This window comes from Pelecanus crispus, chromosome 16 (genome assembly GCF_030463565.1).
Source record: "Pelecanus crispus isolate bPelCri1 chromosome 16, bPelCri1.pri, whole genome shotgun sequence".
NCBI classification, from domain to species: Eukaryota; Metazoa; Chordata; class Aves; order Pelecaniformes; family Pelecanidae; genus Pelecanus; species Pelecanus crispus.
In genome coordinates, this window is record NC_134658.1 from 6,877,897 (window position 1) to 6,896,439 (window position 18,543).

The 18,543-nt window shown below is 53.8% G+C and overlaps 1 protein-coding gene across 1 annotated transcript in view; it reads right to left on the bottom strand.

Moving 5' to 3' along the window:
- The window catches only part of MACF1 (microtubule actin crosslinking factor 1), a 120,742-nt gene that overhangs the window by 63,919 nt on the left and 38,280 nt on the right, over positions 1-18,543 (bottom strand). Inside the window, 15 exon segments of the mRNA XM_075722022.1 lie at positions 359-525; positions 1,306-1,623; positions 2,017-2,225; positions 2,560-2,683; positions 3,176-3,352; positions 3,703-4,224; positions 4,654-4,881; positions 5,501-5,734; positions 5,823-5,972; positions 7,413-7,646; positions 8,480-8,629; positions 8,736-8,951; positions 9,366-9,515; positions 10,010-15,271; positions 18,391-18,526. Coding sequence (XP_075578137.1) covers positions 359-525; positions 1,306-1,623; positions 2,017-2,225; positions 2,560-2,683; positions 3,176-3,352; positions 3,703-4,224; positions 4,654-4,881; positions 5,501-5,734; positions 5,823-5,972; positions 7,413-7,646; positions 8,480-8,629; positions 8,736-8,951; positions 9,366-9,515; positions 10,010-15,271; positions 18,391-18,526 — 8,277 coding nt within the window.

The window sequence follows — 18,543 nt, forward strand, 5'->3', positions numbered from 1 at the left end:
CTTTGTCACCTCCCGGAGAGCACGCCTGGGGCAGGCTCCCAATCCCCCGCCAGCATCCCGCTCCCCTCCGGCAAAGACGCTCTGGGATGGAGCTGTGGCAGCCCACACGCCGGGCAACGCACGAACACCAGCTCCTGCAGCACCAGGAATTTTTCACAACGCCCCCAGCCAAGGCTTTTTTTAAAGCGTCAGCTGGAGCGAGCTGCCTTATGTCTCCTGGTGTGGGAGGAGGGAGGCAGGAAGAGTTCGCTCGTGCCCCCCCCCACGGAAAGGGGAGATCTCCACGGGGTCTTGCTCTGACCACGAAGCCTCGCCCAAACTCAGCTCCCCAGAGAGTGGTCAGGTCCCTGGGACTCACCTCTCTTTTGCCACCTTCTGCAGCTGCAGGAAATCTTTCTTCAGGCTCTGCAGCTTCTCCTGCTGCTGGGAGGCGCCGGGGGCGATGCCAGAGGAGCTCAGCTCCGCAGCCAGCTGCTCCAGGGCGGCCAGGTCCTCCTGGTGCTGCCTCATCTCCGAATTCAGTTCCTGCCAAGAGCAAAGGGCGATGCCGACCGTGCCCTCGCCAGCAGGCTCGGGCAGAGGGGATGAACCGGACAGCCCCACGTCCTGGCGAGCCGGAGGGACCCTCTGCGGGCAGCACCATGAAAATTGCGCCAGTGCCAAACGGGCAGGCACGGCCCCGTCCCACCTGCTCCCCCGGCTCCGGCTCAGCAAATACTTCAAGCAGCTGCGGGTGCAAGTCCCACCTTCCCCGGGGCTGGCGTGAGGCCACGCAGTGAATGGGACGGGGGGCCCTAGACCAAGCCAAATCACTCCCCCCCCCAGCACAAGTGTCCAGTTCTACGCCAACTTAGGGCGTTTCTGAGGCTGTGGTCAGACACCCCCCGCAGCAGAGCACTCGGAGGAAGCCAGAGGGAGGAATGCCATGCAGCCATGACCAGGACCCATGGCATCTCGGAGGCATCTCGAAGGCCTTTCGCTCGGGCTTTTTGCTGTATTAACCCCGTAGAGTCTTTAATTGGTAAAACCTTGCTATATTTGGACTAGCCCCTCAGAGGCTGGCTAGAGATCCCTTCCAAAAACCAGCCTAGCTCCAGGGAAACGCCATTCCCCTCTCTCACTGCTGGAAACAGCCTCAGCCGCTCCGGCCACGCTCCCTTCCCCAGACAAAAAGCCAGCACAGGTCCTGCGGATCCTGCCAGCCTGGGAGCGAACCAGGGGCTGTTTGCCCAGGAAGAAATCATTGCAAAACGTCCCTGCCCTAGAAACCCGACGCAGGTGGAGTCTTCTCCCCCTGCATCTCACCTGGATGTGCTGGGAGAAGCGAGCGATGTCCCGGTCTGGCTGGTTCCCAGATGCCAACATCCGCGCTCTGCTCTCCGTGAACTGCTGCAACTTCTCCGAGAGCTGCTCATACTGCTCGACCTTCGGGAGGAGGCCCTTCAGCGCATCCTCCCTCTCCCGCTGCTGCTGGCACAGCCTGCCGAAATGCTCCGTCACCTCTGCCAGCTTGCCCTGCAGAGCAGAGGCCGTGGGGCTGTCTGCCGCCTCCATGAACCGTGCCACCATCTCACGGGTGGCTTCCAGGCAGCTCTTCTGCCTGGCGATGTCCTGCTTCAGCTTCTGCGGTAAGCACACACAGAAAGGGATGCCATTTTAGGAAGGCTCTTGAGCAAAACTGGACTGGCATGAAGAGAGGCCGGGCCGCCCTTGGGAAAGAATAGTCGGGCAAGAATAGTTTTCTATCCCCATTTTCCTTTCCTTTCTGATCTCCCCAACCTGCTCGGCCTTTTCGCAGTGCCTTGTTATCTAAGCCCTGCTTGTCAGCAGAAGACAGACTTTCAACATGTCTGCGTCCTAGCTTAAAGAAACTAAGTAAAAGTTCTGCTCGTATTCCTTTTTAGGGTATTTTTTGTGCTTTCAGAATACTGTAGCTAACCCCCAGCAACTGCCTGCACAGTTCAGGTCCTGCAGACAGGCGTGTTTGAGCGGGGCGAGCTCAGGGACCAGCCTTACCGCGCTCGTGGCAAGTGAGTCCTGGATGGAGGCGGAGGAGAGCACGGCGGGCTGTTCTCCCTCCAGGTTCTTCTCGATCTCAGCCACCGACTGGAGGAGGCTCTCCAGGCTCTCCTGGACGCTCTGGGACTGGGCGATGGATTTCTGCAGCAGGTCTGAGCGCTCGGCCATCTGCTGGGAGAGGCTCTGGAAGAGGCTCACGATGGCATCTGCGGAGTTCAGCGCAAAGGAGAATCAGCGGCAAAGAGCTTCTCGCCCAGTGCTCAGAGAGCAGCAAGTGCCACCTTTGGCTCCTGCCAAACTCTCGCTGATGACGAATCCCCATCCCCAAACTCAGCAGCAAGACAGGGGACCCTACGCAAATGGCCAAACTGGATCTCAGCCCTCCCCATGTGCAAACACAAGCCCTGAAGACGCACTGCTGTGCGGCTTTGCCCCACCTTCCCCCAAAAGTGGGAGATTCCTTCTTTCCTCCCTCCCTGGTTGGTTTTCATGGTCTCTCCAACCATCTCTGCTAATGCAGGTGGCTGCTTTGCTCCGTACCTGTTGTTTCCTGAATGTGCCCGTGGTCCGGGGCTGGCTCCCCTTGTACCTCCAGCAGGGACCGAGCCGCTTTCTGGAGCTTCTCCACCAGCACCTGATGCTCAGCGAGGTCTCCTTGCAGCTGCTGCTTTGACACAAGACAGGGCAAAGTCACCAGCGGGTCACACGCAAGAGACCTGCACTCAGAGGGAGCTCAGTGCTCCATTTAAACCCTGCTGAGGGATCCTGTTCATTTAAATCACAAAATCGTTAAGAAAAATAACAAAGTAGGTTGGAAGGTCCAACGCCATGCTGCACGCAGAGCTGGCCCAGCGCCCAACCAGCCTCACAGGGGAGGAATGCCTCCCCATGTCCCGCTGGGATGTCCCCTGCGGAGCCTGCAGCTGCAGCCCCTGGTCCTTGCTCTAAGCAACTCTCAGAAGGGTCTGGCTCCACCTGATCTGCAGCACCAGGACCTCCTGAGCCTGCAGGTACATCTTTGCGCTCAACCAGCAAAAAAAGCGAATGGATCGAGCCTCTTCCCTGCTGCTGACTGCACCGTGGCTGCTCAGGACAGTGGCCAAAGTCCTGTACGGGCTCCAACGCTCGCCCAGGACATGACCCAAGAACCCCGTACCTTAGCGCTGGTGAGCTGCTTTTGCAGAACGGCCGGATCTGAAGAAACCGTCTCTGAGAGCAGTTTCCCAACGGCAGCTTCGCTCTCCTGCAGCCACGTCCTGAGAGACTCTGCCACCTCCTGGAACTGCTGGTAGTGATCCAGCAAGGTGTTCAGGTGGGAGCCAAGCTTGGTGCACTGCAAAAGAGCAACAAGACATAAAGGGAGGATGCACACAAGCACAGAGCAACCTGGGCACCACTGGAAAATGCACAGAAATCATCAGGAAAGAAAAAACCAATAAAAACCAATCTTGCCATATGTGTTAAAGGAATTGCAGGAGGCAACATGCAGACCAACACCAACACAGAGGGTGTTACTCCTGCCCAAGGCCTGAAGAAGACAATCCTTGTCCTACATTATGTGCTAGAAATCCAGCCAGACACTCTCGAGTCACACATCCTTCTGCCATCCCTGCTCATTCAACATGCACAGGAGGAAAATGGCACCCAGGGCTTAACTCCCAACCTTGCAAGCCCCTCCTGTACCTTGGAGTGTAGCGTGGTGTATCGCTGCGTTGCATCCTCCAGCTTGCTCCTGACCACGCTCCCAGACGCCAGCGGCTGGGACCCTGCGTCCCCGGCAGCTCCCTCGGCATCCAGCACCTTCTGCCCCGACATGGTAACAAACCGCAGGTCGCCTTTGTGGGAGATCACATCTTCCGAGAAGCTCCCCTGTCGCAGGAGCAGCTGCCGGAGGGCCGTGGGGTCGCTGTCCCCCTTGTACATCCCCTCCAGATCCTGCTCAGCTTGCTTCAGCCAAGCCTCGAACTCCCCGTGATCCCGCAAGAACTTCTGCAGCTCGTCCCGCAGGACTTGAACTTGCTTCAGCCGCGTTTCCGACTGCGAGAGGGAAGCCGCGTACTGGTCCTTCAGCTCTGCCAGCCGACCCTGGAGCCGGTCCCGCTCCTCCCCAGCCAGGCTGTGGCCATGCCTGTCCAGGAAAGCCTGCGCCGACTGCGTGGCCAGGATGACGTCCTGCTGCTGGGACAGCAGCTCCTGGTGCTGGGCCTGAAAGATGCCGGAAAGCAAAGGTGATGCTTGCGACCCAGCGTCTCTGCCCACCAGCGCCCGGCAGGTGTAGCGAGGCCACACGCACGACTGAGCCTCTGCACCCTCCTACAGCACCAGCAAGGTGGGTGAACACCCCAAGGGATACAGGCAGGGCTCTGCCCACAGGAGAGTCACCCCTTCTCTGACCGTGACGGGCACCTTCTCTCGTTACCCTGATTGCACCGTGCCGTGGCACCCGTGCACCAACACAGAGTGCACGTCCTCCAGGAAGCCAGGCAGGGGCTTCCCAAGTCTCCCATATGGAAAATCACCCTCAATATGTGTTTTGGAGCCCAGACCCATCTCACACCCCGTCCTGCTTCCAGCTGCATCAGGGCCAGTGCATTGGGCAGAAAGTTTTGAGAGAGACGAGGTGTCACTCCTGACCTTCAGCCTCTCGTACTGCTCATCCAGGCTCCCGGCAGCGCTGTCTGCTCCCACGACGTGGCTGTCGGGGATGTCCTGAGTGTCCGTCCCCGCTCGCACCCCTGGCGCTTGCTCGACGGGGTGCAGTCTGTACTCCAGGAGCCCTCCCTTCTGCTCCAGCAATGCCACCCAGTTCAAAAGGGAATCAATCTTATTGCTGTTCTCCTCCAGCTCTTTGGCAGCTTTCACCTGAAAGCACAAAGGCTCCAGATAAGAATGACCCATTTTATGCATGTTCAGCAAACGGCTGCATGGGGGAGGGAGACAAAAATCAACAGAAGGAAAAATCCTGAACAGTTTTCCAGCCACAGCAAACACCCGAGACACTCACAGACTTCCAAAACACTTTGTGGCGCTCTGAAAGGGGGGAAGGTGCAAAGGAGGTGTGAATCAACTCAGCCTCTCTGCTGCGTTGCCCCTCTCACCCTGATACAACCCAGAGTCCCCCCTGCCAAGGGGTGCGACTCCTCCTTGCAGGCAGGTGCGAGCAGCGCTTTCACCGCCAGCGCATGGAGGTGCCTGATGCTCACGCTCCCGTTACAGGTCAGCCCAAAGGCAGAGCAAGGTGCCTTTTACCCCCCCATTTCCTCCACAACCAGCTCATCTGCGGCTGCAGCTCTCAAGGCATTTAATGACATAAATGCCTGGGGGGCACCTCACGTGGGGGACAGACAGGAAGGAACAGCAAATTGCTTTATGCCACATCACCCAAAAAAATGCCAGGGCCCCAAATGAATCTGATTGCACCGACTGGACCTCACTGCCCACCTCAAGCAGAGCCTGGGGGCTACAGCTCATTGCACGTTACCTTTTCAGTCTCCTGCTGCATTGCAGCAGTCACAGCGCTCTCCAGCTCCTTTTGGGCCACCTCTGTCCTCTCCTGCAGGGACTGGTACTGCTCCTTGGCACGCTGGAGCTTCTCTTGCAGTGCTGCCAGCTCCCCGGGCTCCATCTTTGTCTTGTTCTCCTCCAAAAACTCCTCTGTGCTTTTCAGGACGCTGGCGAAGGAGGCGGCTCGGGTGTGCATGTTCCTCTGCAGCTCCTAGGCAGACGATGCCGTAAGGCTCCATGAGCTCCCGAGGCAGCACCGAGCCTCTCCGCCTTCCGACCCCCATTTTTAAAGCACCAACCTTAACATCGCTTTGCCTCTGCTGCAAGGCGGGCAGGTCCCCCTCGCTGGCTGCTCTCTGCTGCTCTGCCAGCGTGTCCTCTGCCTGGTGCAGCCAGCGGCTCAGCTCGGCCAGGCTCTGCGCCCGGACTGCCTGCTGCTCCTGCAGCGTCTGCGGGCAGAGGGAAGGGGAGAGGGGACAGTTAGGACCCGTGCTGCACCTCTGGTCACGCACATCGCTGAAAGGCAAGGCGAGAGGTTACAGCTGGAGCATCTCCTGAAGATGAGGACGCAGCACAGAAAACAGCTTTTGCAGCTCTCCACGGGCTCCCTCTCCCCCTCAGGCTCACACGCTGCAGGAACGGGGCTGAGGTGCCGAGTCCCTGCCGAGCAGGAGCCGCTCACTGCATGTTTGCCACCACTCGAGCAGGTTTCTCTCAATCTGCTCTTTGAGAGGCCCGTTCAGCCCCACGTGGAGCTACGCTCCAGGTCACGCACTCCTCTCATGGGAGAGCTCAACCAGAAGTTTCTGCGCATTCTCCATTCAACCTTTCAAACATTAAAACTGCAGCAGAAACTCATCTAATGAGAGGTAACAACCTGAGGTCAGGTAGCACCACTGTGGAGCCCCAAACAGCCTAAGTAGGCTGGGTTTTTTGATCCTGGGGTTGGAGAGGGAGCCCGGGAGAGAGAAAGCATTTCTGTAGCTGATCCAGCTCCTCCGTTTTGCTGCCAGAGCACAATACAGAAGCGCCTGTTTGAGCAATTGAGCATGATGTGACCTGAGAGTCCCTGCAACGTTCCTGTTCCCCTTTCCCAGGGGAGATAAAGGGTTTTGAGTTTCACTGGGCATTTCAGCAAGGTGATGTACAAACTTGTGCAAAACACTGTGCTTGTTTCTCCCAGTCATAAGATAAACAACAGAAGCAAATTGAAAGAGCCTTCTTAAGAGCTCTTCAGCTGCAAAGCGAGTTCTTCCTGGGTTAGGATGGGCGCACACTCAATCTGAAAAAGCAAAGCAAACTGGTTAATATACACACACACTCCAGAGAGGACAGGCAAGAGTTACAGAGAGCAACTGTTAATAAAAACCACATTAATCCTGTCTTGAATAAGAGGATCCATGCAGCGACGGGTGCTGCAGCAATGCAGCAGAGACCCGAGGACTTGCTTTGGCAGCTGCCTGCTGCCTTGATACATCCTCAGCTGTTTCTCTGGGACAGCAATACCTGACTTGTGCAGTGGAAATAAGACATTAAAACTGCCAGGTGTCTGTGGTGGCCCCTCTGCACAGGGATTTTCTGGCGGGGTTACAGAGACAGGGTTTATTCCACCCAGCCCAAAGCAACTCTAGTCTAGCAGAGGACTGCCCAGCTGTGCTACCCAGACCTCGGCAGGGCTCCGTCTTTTGGGAGGAAAGCGACTTTTCGCCTGGGAGTTACATGGTAGGAAGAAGAAAGACTTTAGAGGAAGCTCATGATGTGCAATGAAAAGTCATAAACCGAGTGGCATGCACATGAAATCCCAAATACGAGGTGTCTCAGCGCACGTTCTCGTGGCGGGGAAGCGCTTCAGCGAGCAAACTGCAGCCAGGAAGCAGATGTCTCACAACCTTCACCTGATCCGTCTGCTCCACTTGCTGGAGACAGACCTGCAGGACCTCCACCCGAGCCGTCACATGCTCCGACAGGTCCCGGAAAGCCTTCTGCAGCTCATTGAGCAGCCTCAGCAGCTGCCTGCTCTGCTGCGGGGTCAAGTCCTGGGCATGCTCCGAGATAAGGAACTGGACGTCAAAGGCAGTGGCATCGAGCTGAGACTTGGTGTCAGCGAGGGGCTCTTTCAGCTCCTGAATGGGAGAGAAAAGCCCTGTCAGGCAAAATGACTCTGAAGCCAGCGCTTTCCTGCACTGCCAGCTTCAGATAGGATACGCAGAGAGGCAGCAGTATGCACCCAAAAAAAGTGCTTTGTCACCAGAACAATATATTCCAGAAACCCCAAATGCTCCCAAAAGCACACTCAGCACGGAGGTGACAGCACCTCACCGCAGCGATTTTCTAACGTGCCTCTGCACCAGGCCTCCAGCACCTTGCCAAGAAGTTGCTTGGACTGTGCACGTAGGGCTGCCCTTGGGCCTGAAGATGACCCAGCCCTGGAGCTGCCAGCAGCTCCGTCCGGTCCACGGTGACGCCGTGTGCCACCATCAGCTCTCAAAGCCTTTGATCCGCTGACTTCAACGCCAAAGTGCTACCAGCAAACAGGAGATGCTGAACCGACCCAATCTTGAAAGCTACCGCTAAAAGATGAATAAATGGGGAGAGGAACCTGGGCTCCTCGTACAGTCGATGGAGACTGGGGCAAGTGTGATGGAGCGGGCTCTCGGAGCCCCCACGCAGGAAGCAGCTCTCCCCTCAAGAGCCTGCCGGGAATCCCTCCTGGTCGCTCAGCCCGCACCACACACCTGCATCTGAGCGTGTTCCCCAAATGGCCAAAGCAGATGGTTTGGGTATTGTGGAAATAAATGACTTTGGAGCAAACACAATATTGTTGCTCCTCTTGCAACAAAGGATAAGAGCAAACCCTTGGTAGGCTCCAGGAGAGAAGCAGGATTAAAAGCTGCTCCTCCGCGCAGGGGACAGCAACTTCATCAGCCAGAAGGATTAGGGGCATTGCCATGGTTACCTTGTAGCGCTGGAGGCAGCGACTCAAGCTGTTTGCATCAGTTGCGTGGTGGCAATCGCTGCTGCCCAGTGACTCTGCAGTGCCAGAGACCCAGCTCAGCAGCTCCTGGAGTTTGCCCTGGAGAGTCTCGTGATGTGCCAGGATTTTAGCCTTAAAAACAGAAATGCGTCATTTAAAGAAGGAGCAGAGCGCTCTGGGGAAAGGGCATTGGGATGCTCGGGGGTCAGCAGGCAGCGGGGACAGTTGCCGGCTCTACCTTTTCGGTTTCTGCTGCCCCGCGAAGGTTTTGCAGCCGGGACTCCAGGACATCACTCGCGGAGCTCAGAGACTTCTGGAGGTTCTTGGCATCCTTCTCCAAAGCCTTCAGTAATTGCTCGGGGACTTCTTCAGGGGGGTTGGCCACAATCCGCTTCACGGCATCCAACTCCTGATTCACTGGGAAGCTCAGCTCCTGCAGCTCAGCGCCCAGGGCCTGAGGCAAGACAGCATCGTTATGTCTAAGATACGGTGACTTCATCTTCCCACTGCCAAAACTGAGGAAAGGTTCTGGAGACCGAGCTCCGAACGCTGTGTCTATCTCCTAGAAAGATTCATTACCATCCTCCAGCCTCGCTCAGCTGCCAGCACTCGCCTGTCTTTCTCCAGGCTGTAAAATTCATTTCAGCCATGCTTAGGTTACTGTCTCAGCAGGGAGGAGAAGGTGAGCCAGAGGCAGGGCGGGGAGGGACAGGGTTTGCATAGAAATGCCTGTTCAACCTGAGACTAACCTCCCCGGCTGGCTCCCAGAAGCAGGGAGGAGGTGCAAGGGCTGTGCGCGAAGCTGGGGAGAGGAGGGACGAGCTCCGTCCTGCCTAACGCCGGCCAAGCCTGGCCCGGCCTCGCTCACCTCCGCCTGCTGCAGCAGGTCGTGCAGGGCTGCCAAATTCTGCTCTGCTGGCTGCACCCGTTTGATTCTCATCTCGATATCTCGGAGCATGGAGAGATAGGATATCAGCTTCTCATCGTGCTCCAGACACATCTTCTTGCTGAACATGATCTACAGAATCAAACAGTAAAACAAAACCTCAGATTTAGACAGAAAAGAAAACAAAGGATTATATAGTATTCTTCTTTTCAAAGAAGAAATCTGTTAATAGCATTCCATTTCAGGGACTTTCCACTCGCTAGCCTTATCTACAAGATTTACTACAGGAAAAATAAAACACACGGCTCTTTTTCCAGCATAAGCTTATAAATGGCAAGAGATCTCTGGGGTTACAGTAAAAGTGCCAAAAAAGAGTCCTACTTATTAGTCATTTATAAGTAATGCTCTAGCAAAAAGAAGCCACAACTAAGCCTTGAGTGTTTTCAGTCATACATCACTGGGTCCTTTGCCAAATCATTGCAGCTGATACTGCAACATCAAGCTCAACCATCCCCTCCTCTTGTTCTGGCTGTCCTCTGTGCTGAGGACCTCAGACAGATTTAACATCAAACACACACAAATAGCTCATAAAACAAGAGTCGAAATAGCAAAAAGACTCAATTTACCTGGGCTGGTCTCGTGGATTCCCTCGAGGTTTCCAGCAGCTCCCCCTCCACTATCACAGGTAAGAGCAAGCCCCGATCACCAGGACCCAGCTGCCTGGTCCTCTCCTGGGGGGTTTCTCCTTCGGATTTTGGGGCAACAGGGGCACCTCCTTGGCCTGTGCTGATCTCCACCGTTTGCTCTTGCCGCGTCTCTTCTGCAAGCTCAAGGACTGCAGAGGTTTCCCGAACTTCTCCGGGTTCCTCTCTGATAATTAATTCATCGGACAGTTCGCCGGCTGCAGGGACTGCACTGGACATATCCTGGCTCATCCTCTCCTCCAGGCTCAATGCCACCGAGGAATCATGACCTCTTCTGATCCCACCTTTTATCACCTCTCGAGCTTCCCCTTGTCCTGGGAGGACAGGGAACACCTGAACCCCAGCAAGGTTTTCTTTACCTCTCTCAGAAATTGTTTGCTTTTCTTTTTCATCCCTGCTGCTCCCCATGTGCTTGGCTGACTCTCTTGCCAACCCAGCAGTAATCCTGGTGGTGGTTTCATGTTTTGGTTCTGGCATGCTTGAGATGAAGTCCTCCTCCTCCTCCTTCCCTGGAATTTCTTTGGAAATCAGAAAGGGAAGGGACTGCTTTTCCGCAGAAGATTTCTCCATCCGAGCGCTGTCTCCTGGGATACCAGTCTGCTTTGCTTTCTTTTTCTTGCTTTTCTGTTTTTGGGTAGGTTTTAGCTCAATTTCACTTGTTTTTTCTTGATCAACTGGACCTTCTGCACCCAATCTTGGGGTTTCTCCTTTGATGTACTTGACAGTTTTTTTACCTGCAAGCTTGTCTCCTGCAGCCTTCATAGGGATGCCAGTCTCAGGGGGCTCTCCAGACCCTGTAGGGCCCATCTTTCCCTTCCCTCGACCCAGAGCAACAGATTCCCTCAGGGCTGCCGGGGTTACCCCATCCAGGCTGCCCGCTCGCTCTCCTTGCTCAGAAGCCACCACTGCACCTTCTTCACCTGCCACAACTCCCTCTGCACTTACAAACCCTCTCCTCCTCCTCCTCTCCTCGCTGTCCTCCGCACTGCGAAGCACCTCCACGTCCAAGAACGACTGCTCTTCCTGCAATCCCAATCCCTCCACTTTCTCTGTCGCTTGATCTACTACTTCTCTCCTTAATTCCTCCCCCCAAGCTGCTCTCACCTGGGAGCTGCTTTTTGCAGTCCCTTTTTCCATAGCCCTTACCATCACCGCCTCTTTGGAGACAGACGCTGTACCTAATACTGAGGGGTATTCTGGAGTCAGCTCAACCTTTTCTTGGGGTTGATGCGTTACAGCATCCTCTGAAGTTTCTTGAGGTTTTGGTTTCCCTTCTGTCGGTGTCACTGGGAATCTCTTGGCGGCAGCAGCTCCAGCCACATCGTAGCTCATGGCTTCAGATCTGGCTTTATGCTCAGCACCATCAGACTTCTTAGCAGCACTGGTAGAGAGGATGACACCTTCCTCTTTTGGAGATTTTTGTTCCATTTTTTCCTGGAGAAGGTGGGGCTTACCTACTTTGCAGACCTCAGAACCATATTTGTCTTCAGATATTTGTGCCTCCTGAAGACTGGCAGCTAATTTTTGGCTAATCAGTTCTTTTTCAACAGCTTCCTTTAAGGTCAATCTTTTCCCACTGCTAGCATCAACAATTCCCCCAGTTCTCATCTGGTTGGTGGCGATGAGTTTGGCCATCTCCTCATCCAGCAGCCCTCGCTCCACAGCAGCCCTCAGGGAGAGCCTCTTGCTGACAGTACCCTCCACAACCCCGCCGCTGTCTGCCTGAGCCTGCAGCAACCGCAGGGTGGGCAGAGGGTCCACCTTCCCCAGCCTCACCGCCTCGGCGCACATGAGCTTGTTTCCCGTCACCTCATCCTTGATGGCTCTGAAGGGATGGACCTCCAGGTACCTCTGGCCAGATTCAATGTCGATTTTACACTTCTTTATGAACTCTGAGTACGGAACGATCATGCAGGTCTCAGGATCCACAATTCCTTCTTTCATTTCTGAAGATGACAGGACTTTCTCCATAACCTGTTTGGGCAGCAAGCCCTCCTTTACTGCTTGACAGAGTGCCAGTCTCTGGCCAGAAGCAGGATCAAAAATGCTTCCACTCCCAGCCTGGATTTCTTGCACTTTCCTCTGGAAGTCTGGACTAACGAGCCCCAACGATACTGCCTGGGGCAAGGGCAGCTTCTCCTTCGTAACTGGATGAATGCAGTCCTGCAGGCACACGCTTTCAGCTTTCATGAGTTCGTTATATAAATCTTGATTGATCAAACCATGTTTCATTGCGTCATTTACCGAAAGCCTCATTCCAGACATGTGATGGATGATTCCTCCATCAGCAATCTGCTTGGTCAAGAGCTGAAAAGCTTTTTCCTTTTTCAGGAGCCCCTTTTCAACAGACTGTGCAACAGTCAAAGGCTGCTTCGTTTTAGGATCCACAATTCCGCTGGTTTCAGCCTGTAAGCTAATGAGCTTCTGCCTGGTCACCTCATCAGTGCCTTTCCCTTTGGAAGCCTTCTCCAGCTTGACCAGCTCTTTCTGACCTGTTGGCTCTATGAGACCCAGATTTGAAGCCAAAGTGACCGATATTTTTTTGCCACGTTTCAAGTCAACGATCCCTCCAGTAACCACTTGCCCTTCCAAGATCCTCATTGCTGTTTCCTTGTCCAGAAGGCCAACTGCAGCGGCATCCTTGATAGAGTAGACAAAGTTATTGCCTGGGTCAAGAACGCCACTTATTGCTTTGTCAGATGTGAATACCTTCTGGAGAAGCTTCTCATCCATCAGACCTTCTTCAATGACATCCTTGGTGGTTAACGATTCACATGTATGAGAGTCAAAGAAGCCAGTGAACATCTTCATTTTCTCCATTAGTTTCACAGCTGTGTGGCTGGGCACCACTCCACAGGCCACTGCTTCATTTAGAAGAAGAGTCTTGCCCGTCTGCTCATGGATTATGCCACCACTTTGGAGCTGTGTCAACAGCATTTGCAAAGTGTCCTCTGCTTCCTGCTCTGCAGGGGCTGGCAGGGAAGCTTCATCAACACTCTCATCCCCTGATACTTCTTTCCCCTCTCCTTCTTCCACTTCCAATACACTTTCCATGTTTTCACTTTGCCTCTCTGTTTGCTCTGCCTCTCCAGTTTTAGGGAGCACAATCTCCTCTCCTCCCAGCATCCCATTCTCAATTGTTTCCTCATTTAGCAGATAAATCTCTGTAACATCTTCTGCCTCTAGTTCAGGTTCTTCCACATCCCGAGACCTCTCTGCCATGATTTCCAGTCTATCTCTACTTTCTGAAACATCCATCGATATGCAGATTTCACTTTTCACAACAACTGCCCCACTTTCTGATGGCCTCTCCTGATCTTTGATACTTTCCACTCCATCTACTGTAGTAGGCTTGGACTCTTCTTCTGCCTCAATCATCATTTCCTCTGTTTTTCTGAATCTGTTACCAAGGTCACCGGGATGTCCTGGCATCGATAATTTTATCTGATGTTTGTCCTTGCTTGTAGAAGCTACTTGCTCTCTTCCAAATTCAGCATCAGTTTCAGTCTTGATGGTAGCCTGTTTGGCATAAATCTGCTTTTGCTCCTCCACAAGCAAGGTATCTTCTACATCCTCCAACAGGAGGCTTTCAGGTCCCATCACCACCTCCCCATTTTCCAAAGCAGTTCTGGGTGGCAGGAACTTTTCGCTTTGTTCTTTTGAAGGAGCAAATTGAAACTCAAGCTGCTGCAAAGCCAAACCATTGCAAGGTTCACTTTCAAGAGCTGCATTTGCCTTTGTCTCCTCAAAGCCTTCACTCCCTTCCAACATGTGTGCACAGGATCCATTTTCTTGGGTTTGGATGAGGGCTTTAGTGAGATTATTCAGCTCTCCATCCACTAAGAGCAGCTTCTGGCCATCATGGATGTTGATATAGCTGTGGGTCATCAAGTGGAACATCAGCCTTTCATCGTCACTCCTTAGCAGAGGGTCACTTTGCTCTTTGTGACCTGTGGGACTCCTTCCAGAAGAGCTCTGGCCATGCCTGCTTCTGCTTGGAGAACCAGCAAGCTGCACGCTGGCCATGACATCAGGTATGGCTGTGGATTTCAGTTTCTTCGCCACATCTCTCTCCAAGATGCCGTGTTCGACAGCTTTCTTCCAGGACAACACCTCAGTGGTTTCTGGTATAAAGACAGCCTTAATGAGCTGCCTCTTGCTGAGAATCTTGTAAACCAACTCCGTAGACAGGATTCCTTGCTCTAAAGCATCTGCAACTGGGACGATCTCCCCCGTCTCTGGCCACAGGAGCCCCATGAAGGACCACAGGGATTCCAGGACCACCAATGCAATCCTCGGTGCTACCAACTCTTTCCTTACAGCTTCATCAATTGTCAGTCTCTCCCCCGTGACGGTATCAATGATGCCACCTGTTTGAAGCTGCCGGATAAGAAGTGTGCATGCCAAATCCTGGTCAATTAAATTATGTCTCACGGCCTCGTCCACAGTCAGCCTGTGCCCTGTCCTGGGGTCAACAATGCCACCAGCAAAGAGGTGGGCTTCCAGCAACCTGACCGTCACCTGCCTGTCTATCAGCCCTTCCTGGACTGCACGAAAGATGCTGACTTTTCTGCCCGATTTCAAGCTCACCATCCCACCCGCCAGCTGCTTGACTGGGAGCAGCCTCAGTCCAGTCTCTTGGTGGATGATGCAGCGGTGCATGAGCTCAGGCAGACTGATTTTCTCAGCAGTGTTGGGGTCAATCAAATCCTTGCCTCCCTCCAGGTGAGACAGAAGTCTGGAATAAAGCTGGGGCGTAAGGAGCCTTTCTTGCACCGCTGTCTCCATGCTGATTCTGCCCTGATGGACTTTAAAGCCCCCGGTGACGAGCTCAGCTTCAAGAATCTTTAGCCCAGTGCTCTCACTGATCTTCCCCTCTTCTATCGCAGCAACGACAGGTAGGAGCTGCCTCCCTTCACATCTGACTTCTTCCACCCGGTAGAGAGCATCCTTCAATTCCTGCAGCACCTGGAATGTCCTGAGATCGATGATGTTTCTTGCCAGACCTTTCTCCAAGGAGAGTTTCTCATTGGTCTCTGGAACAACTAAGTCAGATGTGATAACCTGGGCCTCCAAGAGGACGAGGCCAGTGTCCTGATCTATAAGACCTCTCTGCATGGCACCAAAGACAGGGAATATTTCTACCGTGCCAAGATCGATCACTCCTGCCACTGCTTCGTTGCCCTAGAACAGAAAGAGAAGGAAAAGAATTAAATCAAAATCGAGCATTGCCAGCACTCAGATTGTATGAGGTCTAGGGAGGTCCCAGTTTCCAAAAAAAAAAAAAAAAAAGTTTAAAAACCCTAAAGAGGCTAGAAAGGAGTCCCAAAGTGTTTGAAATGCAACTCCAAAGGCATCACAGCACGCAAATTGGTGCATTTGCTAGCTTGCACATTGCCAGCAAGTTTTAATGCTCATCTAGTCCATCACCCAGGGCAGCACTGAGATGCTTCCAACATCCACCAACAGTAACGCAGCAAAGCGGCAAGCAGCAAAACCCAGAAGTGCTCCTAATGCTCCGTGGAGGAACAGAGGGAAGGAGACCAACAAGCACACCAAAGCTGTTCAACAACAACTGTTTTAAAAAGTAAAGACAACACAAATCCCACTGTGTACTCAGAGGAGAAAAAACCCCAAAGAGGCCCACTTCAGGGTATCTAGGGACCTCTCCCAGCGCAGTTTCCACCCTGACTCCTGCCATGCTTAAATCCTGCACTTCCCCAAGCAGATCTCAAGTGCCAGGACAGCCGGGAAACACCACAGAGCCCTGTGCCATGGAGCAGCTCCCCAGCCACACAGACCGGCCATGCGTTAGGGCAGGAGCGCTGCATGCAGGGCAGCTCCCCGAGCACGACCAGCAGCACCCACTCTGCCCCGCTCCAGCACCTCGAAGTAGCTGTGCTCTTCAGACAGGGCAAGGGGAGAAATATAAAAAATTGGAGGTCCCAGCATGGAAACAGTGACAAACTGGGAACAGACCCTCTACTTTGGTGTTTCTGGAGGGGCTTTTCTCTTCTTGCTGGTACCCCCACAGGGAGGGTAATAATTAAGATGATCAAGAGTAACTGCTCTTTGGATGTTTGGGTTTCTCCCAGTCCCACCGGTTGGTTATAAGGTTGGCCCAAACACTAAAAGATTTTTGTGGGGTTAGGGAGGAGCGAATCCGTATTGTGGAATGAATTCCTTTTGCATCCCCAAGACCCCCAGATTTTTTTTTTTATCGGTGAGTCTAACAGCACAGGCAGCTGGGGGTGTTCGTAGCTGCGGCACAGCTCAGTTACGGCGCAGCAGAGGATGCAGCCTCCACCGGGCTGGTTTGCAGTTCCCCCCGCTGCCTTCTGCCGCGGAGACAGGGTGAACCTGCTGGAAAAACCTAAGCTCTCCGCCATCACCGCCAGACTCGGGCATGCACGCTGGGAGATGAACAAGCCGTGGAAAGACAGAGAAGAGGAGTGGAGGGAAAAAAAGGATAAAAAAGGAGATGGGAGGGAAGGGGGGTAAAAGGCTTTTACTTACCCAAGTTGCAGGGTGTGCCTTGAGCAGTTAAAGACAGAGCCTTATGGAGCAGTTCAGCCGTATCACACACAGTGTAAAGCTTGGTGTTAGCGTCCAGCATGCGACTGTTTTGTTTGCGAAAAGAACCCCCCACACAGGTCGTCCTCTTTCACTTTGTGCGTTTTGTTTGTTTAAATCCCGGAGGGTTAGTTAAACTCGTAAGCAAGGATGTCAGTTAATCTTAAAAACAGTTGACATGAAACACAAACTGTACAGGGACACATCATGCTCAATTTAGCGCGTTCTGCTCTGCATTTTTGTCTTTTATAACTTCTCTCTGACAGTTGGATGTTTCCAGCAAGCAAATGTTAAGAGTTCCTCATGCTCCCTCTACAGTGAAGCAACTGCACCGCACAAGAGCTGCGGGGATCATCTCGTAGACGGGCCCGGGATCTACGGCGAAGCCCCACTGCCATCTCTCGTTTTGTTTCCTGGGCTTTGTCGAGAGCGTGAGTGAAAACTGTTCTAGCCTGAGCCCCAAAGCGCGCTCATGCTATAGGAAAACAGCCCAGCAAGCCCTGGAGAAGGCTTTTGCTATAAAGTCATTTTCCTGCCTGGGAGGGAGGAAAAGGGAAAGGAAAAAGCATCCTTTCCACAGGCAGGCTGCTCTCAGCTGCTCTCCTGGCAGCAGCAGAAGCATCAAAACCAACTAATGAGTCAGTTTGCTCACCGTAAGCTTTCTGCTGCCAGAGGGAGGGCTAAAGGGCTTGCAATAGAAAGCATTTACTGCTCCGAGACACCTGAAATGTGCTATAAAGTCCAATTTGGAGAGAAACACTATGTTTAGGTGAAAACTGGACAGGCAGATTTCAAACAGGCAGCCCTGTTGCCCTCTTCCCGTCAGCAGCTCGAACACGGCTTCACTCACGGACCCAACAGCCAAAACCTGCATCACGCGTCCAGACCTGAGCGGGCCGTTGCTTCAGAGTACAGGGAGCCAGCAAGCAAACACACAAATATATCCATCGACACATGTATATACACTTATATAACACGTACACGTATATCTGTGAATGACCGAAGACAGCTCATAACAGAGGCAATAAGGATGCGCTTTCAGCCCTCCCTACCCGGTGAAACAAAGATGGGGACTGACGGGAGCGCTGGTGGATGTGACAGGGAATGGGTCCAGCTACAGTCATGAAGGTGTCCCAGGTCAGCTGAGGGCCTGGGCGATGCAGTCACCTTCCAGTGGGGAGAGCAACCTCATCCAGCCCCAGCTGAGACAAACCTCTTGCCAGACCCCGAGATATACGAGACCACACAGGCAAATGCCCTCCCTTCTGCAGAAACCCACCTTCTGGCGTCTCCTGCACGCAGGCAGCCTGTGAGATGGAGCCCTCTGCGGTTAAATCACTGCGAGGGCATTCCTCGGAGGACACAGATTTGCTAAGGGGACCGTTTCCAGGACAGAGGTCCATCTACATCCTTGCCCACCAAGCGTGGACAAGCCAACCCTTGTGCACAGGGCAGAGCTCTGATGAAAAGCATTGCAAAGGACAACTCTCCCATTGACCTGGAAGGCAGCAGGTAAACGGCTCCTGCTTGGCCTCCCGGGACCACCCCAGCCTGGATGCTTCGGGTGACGCGTGGACAGAAGAGAAGGGAGGGCAGCCACGTGCAAGTAAGAAAGTCGACGTGCTGCGAGTGGCTGGTGGCCATGAGACACGCAACCAAGCAAAACCTTTTTGACACCCTGAGGAGTGCCCTGTGTCCGTGCAGCCACAGGACCGAGTGGGGACCAGTACCTTGTGCTCTGTCTCCTGAGCCAGCTGGCTCTGGAGCTGCTGGAGCTGCTCCGTGGAGTGGCTGCAGAGCGCCTGGTAGGTCTCCTTGAGGGCACCAATCTGAGCGGAAATCTGTTCCTTCTCCGAATGGGAAAGCCTGCAAGTGAAAGAGGA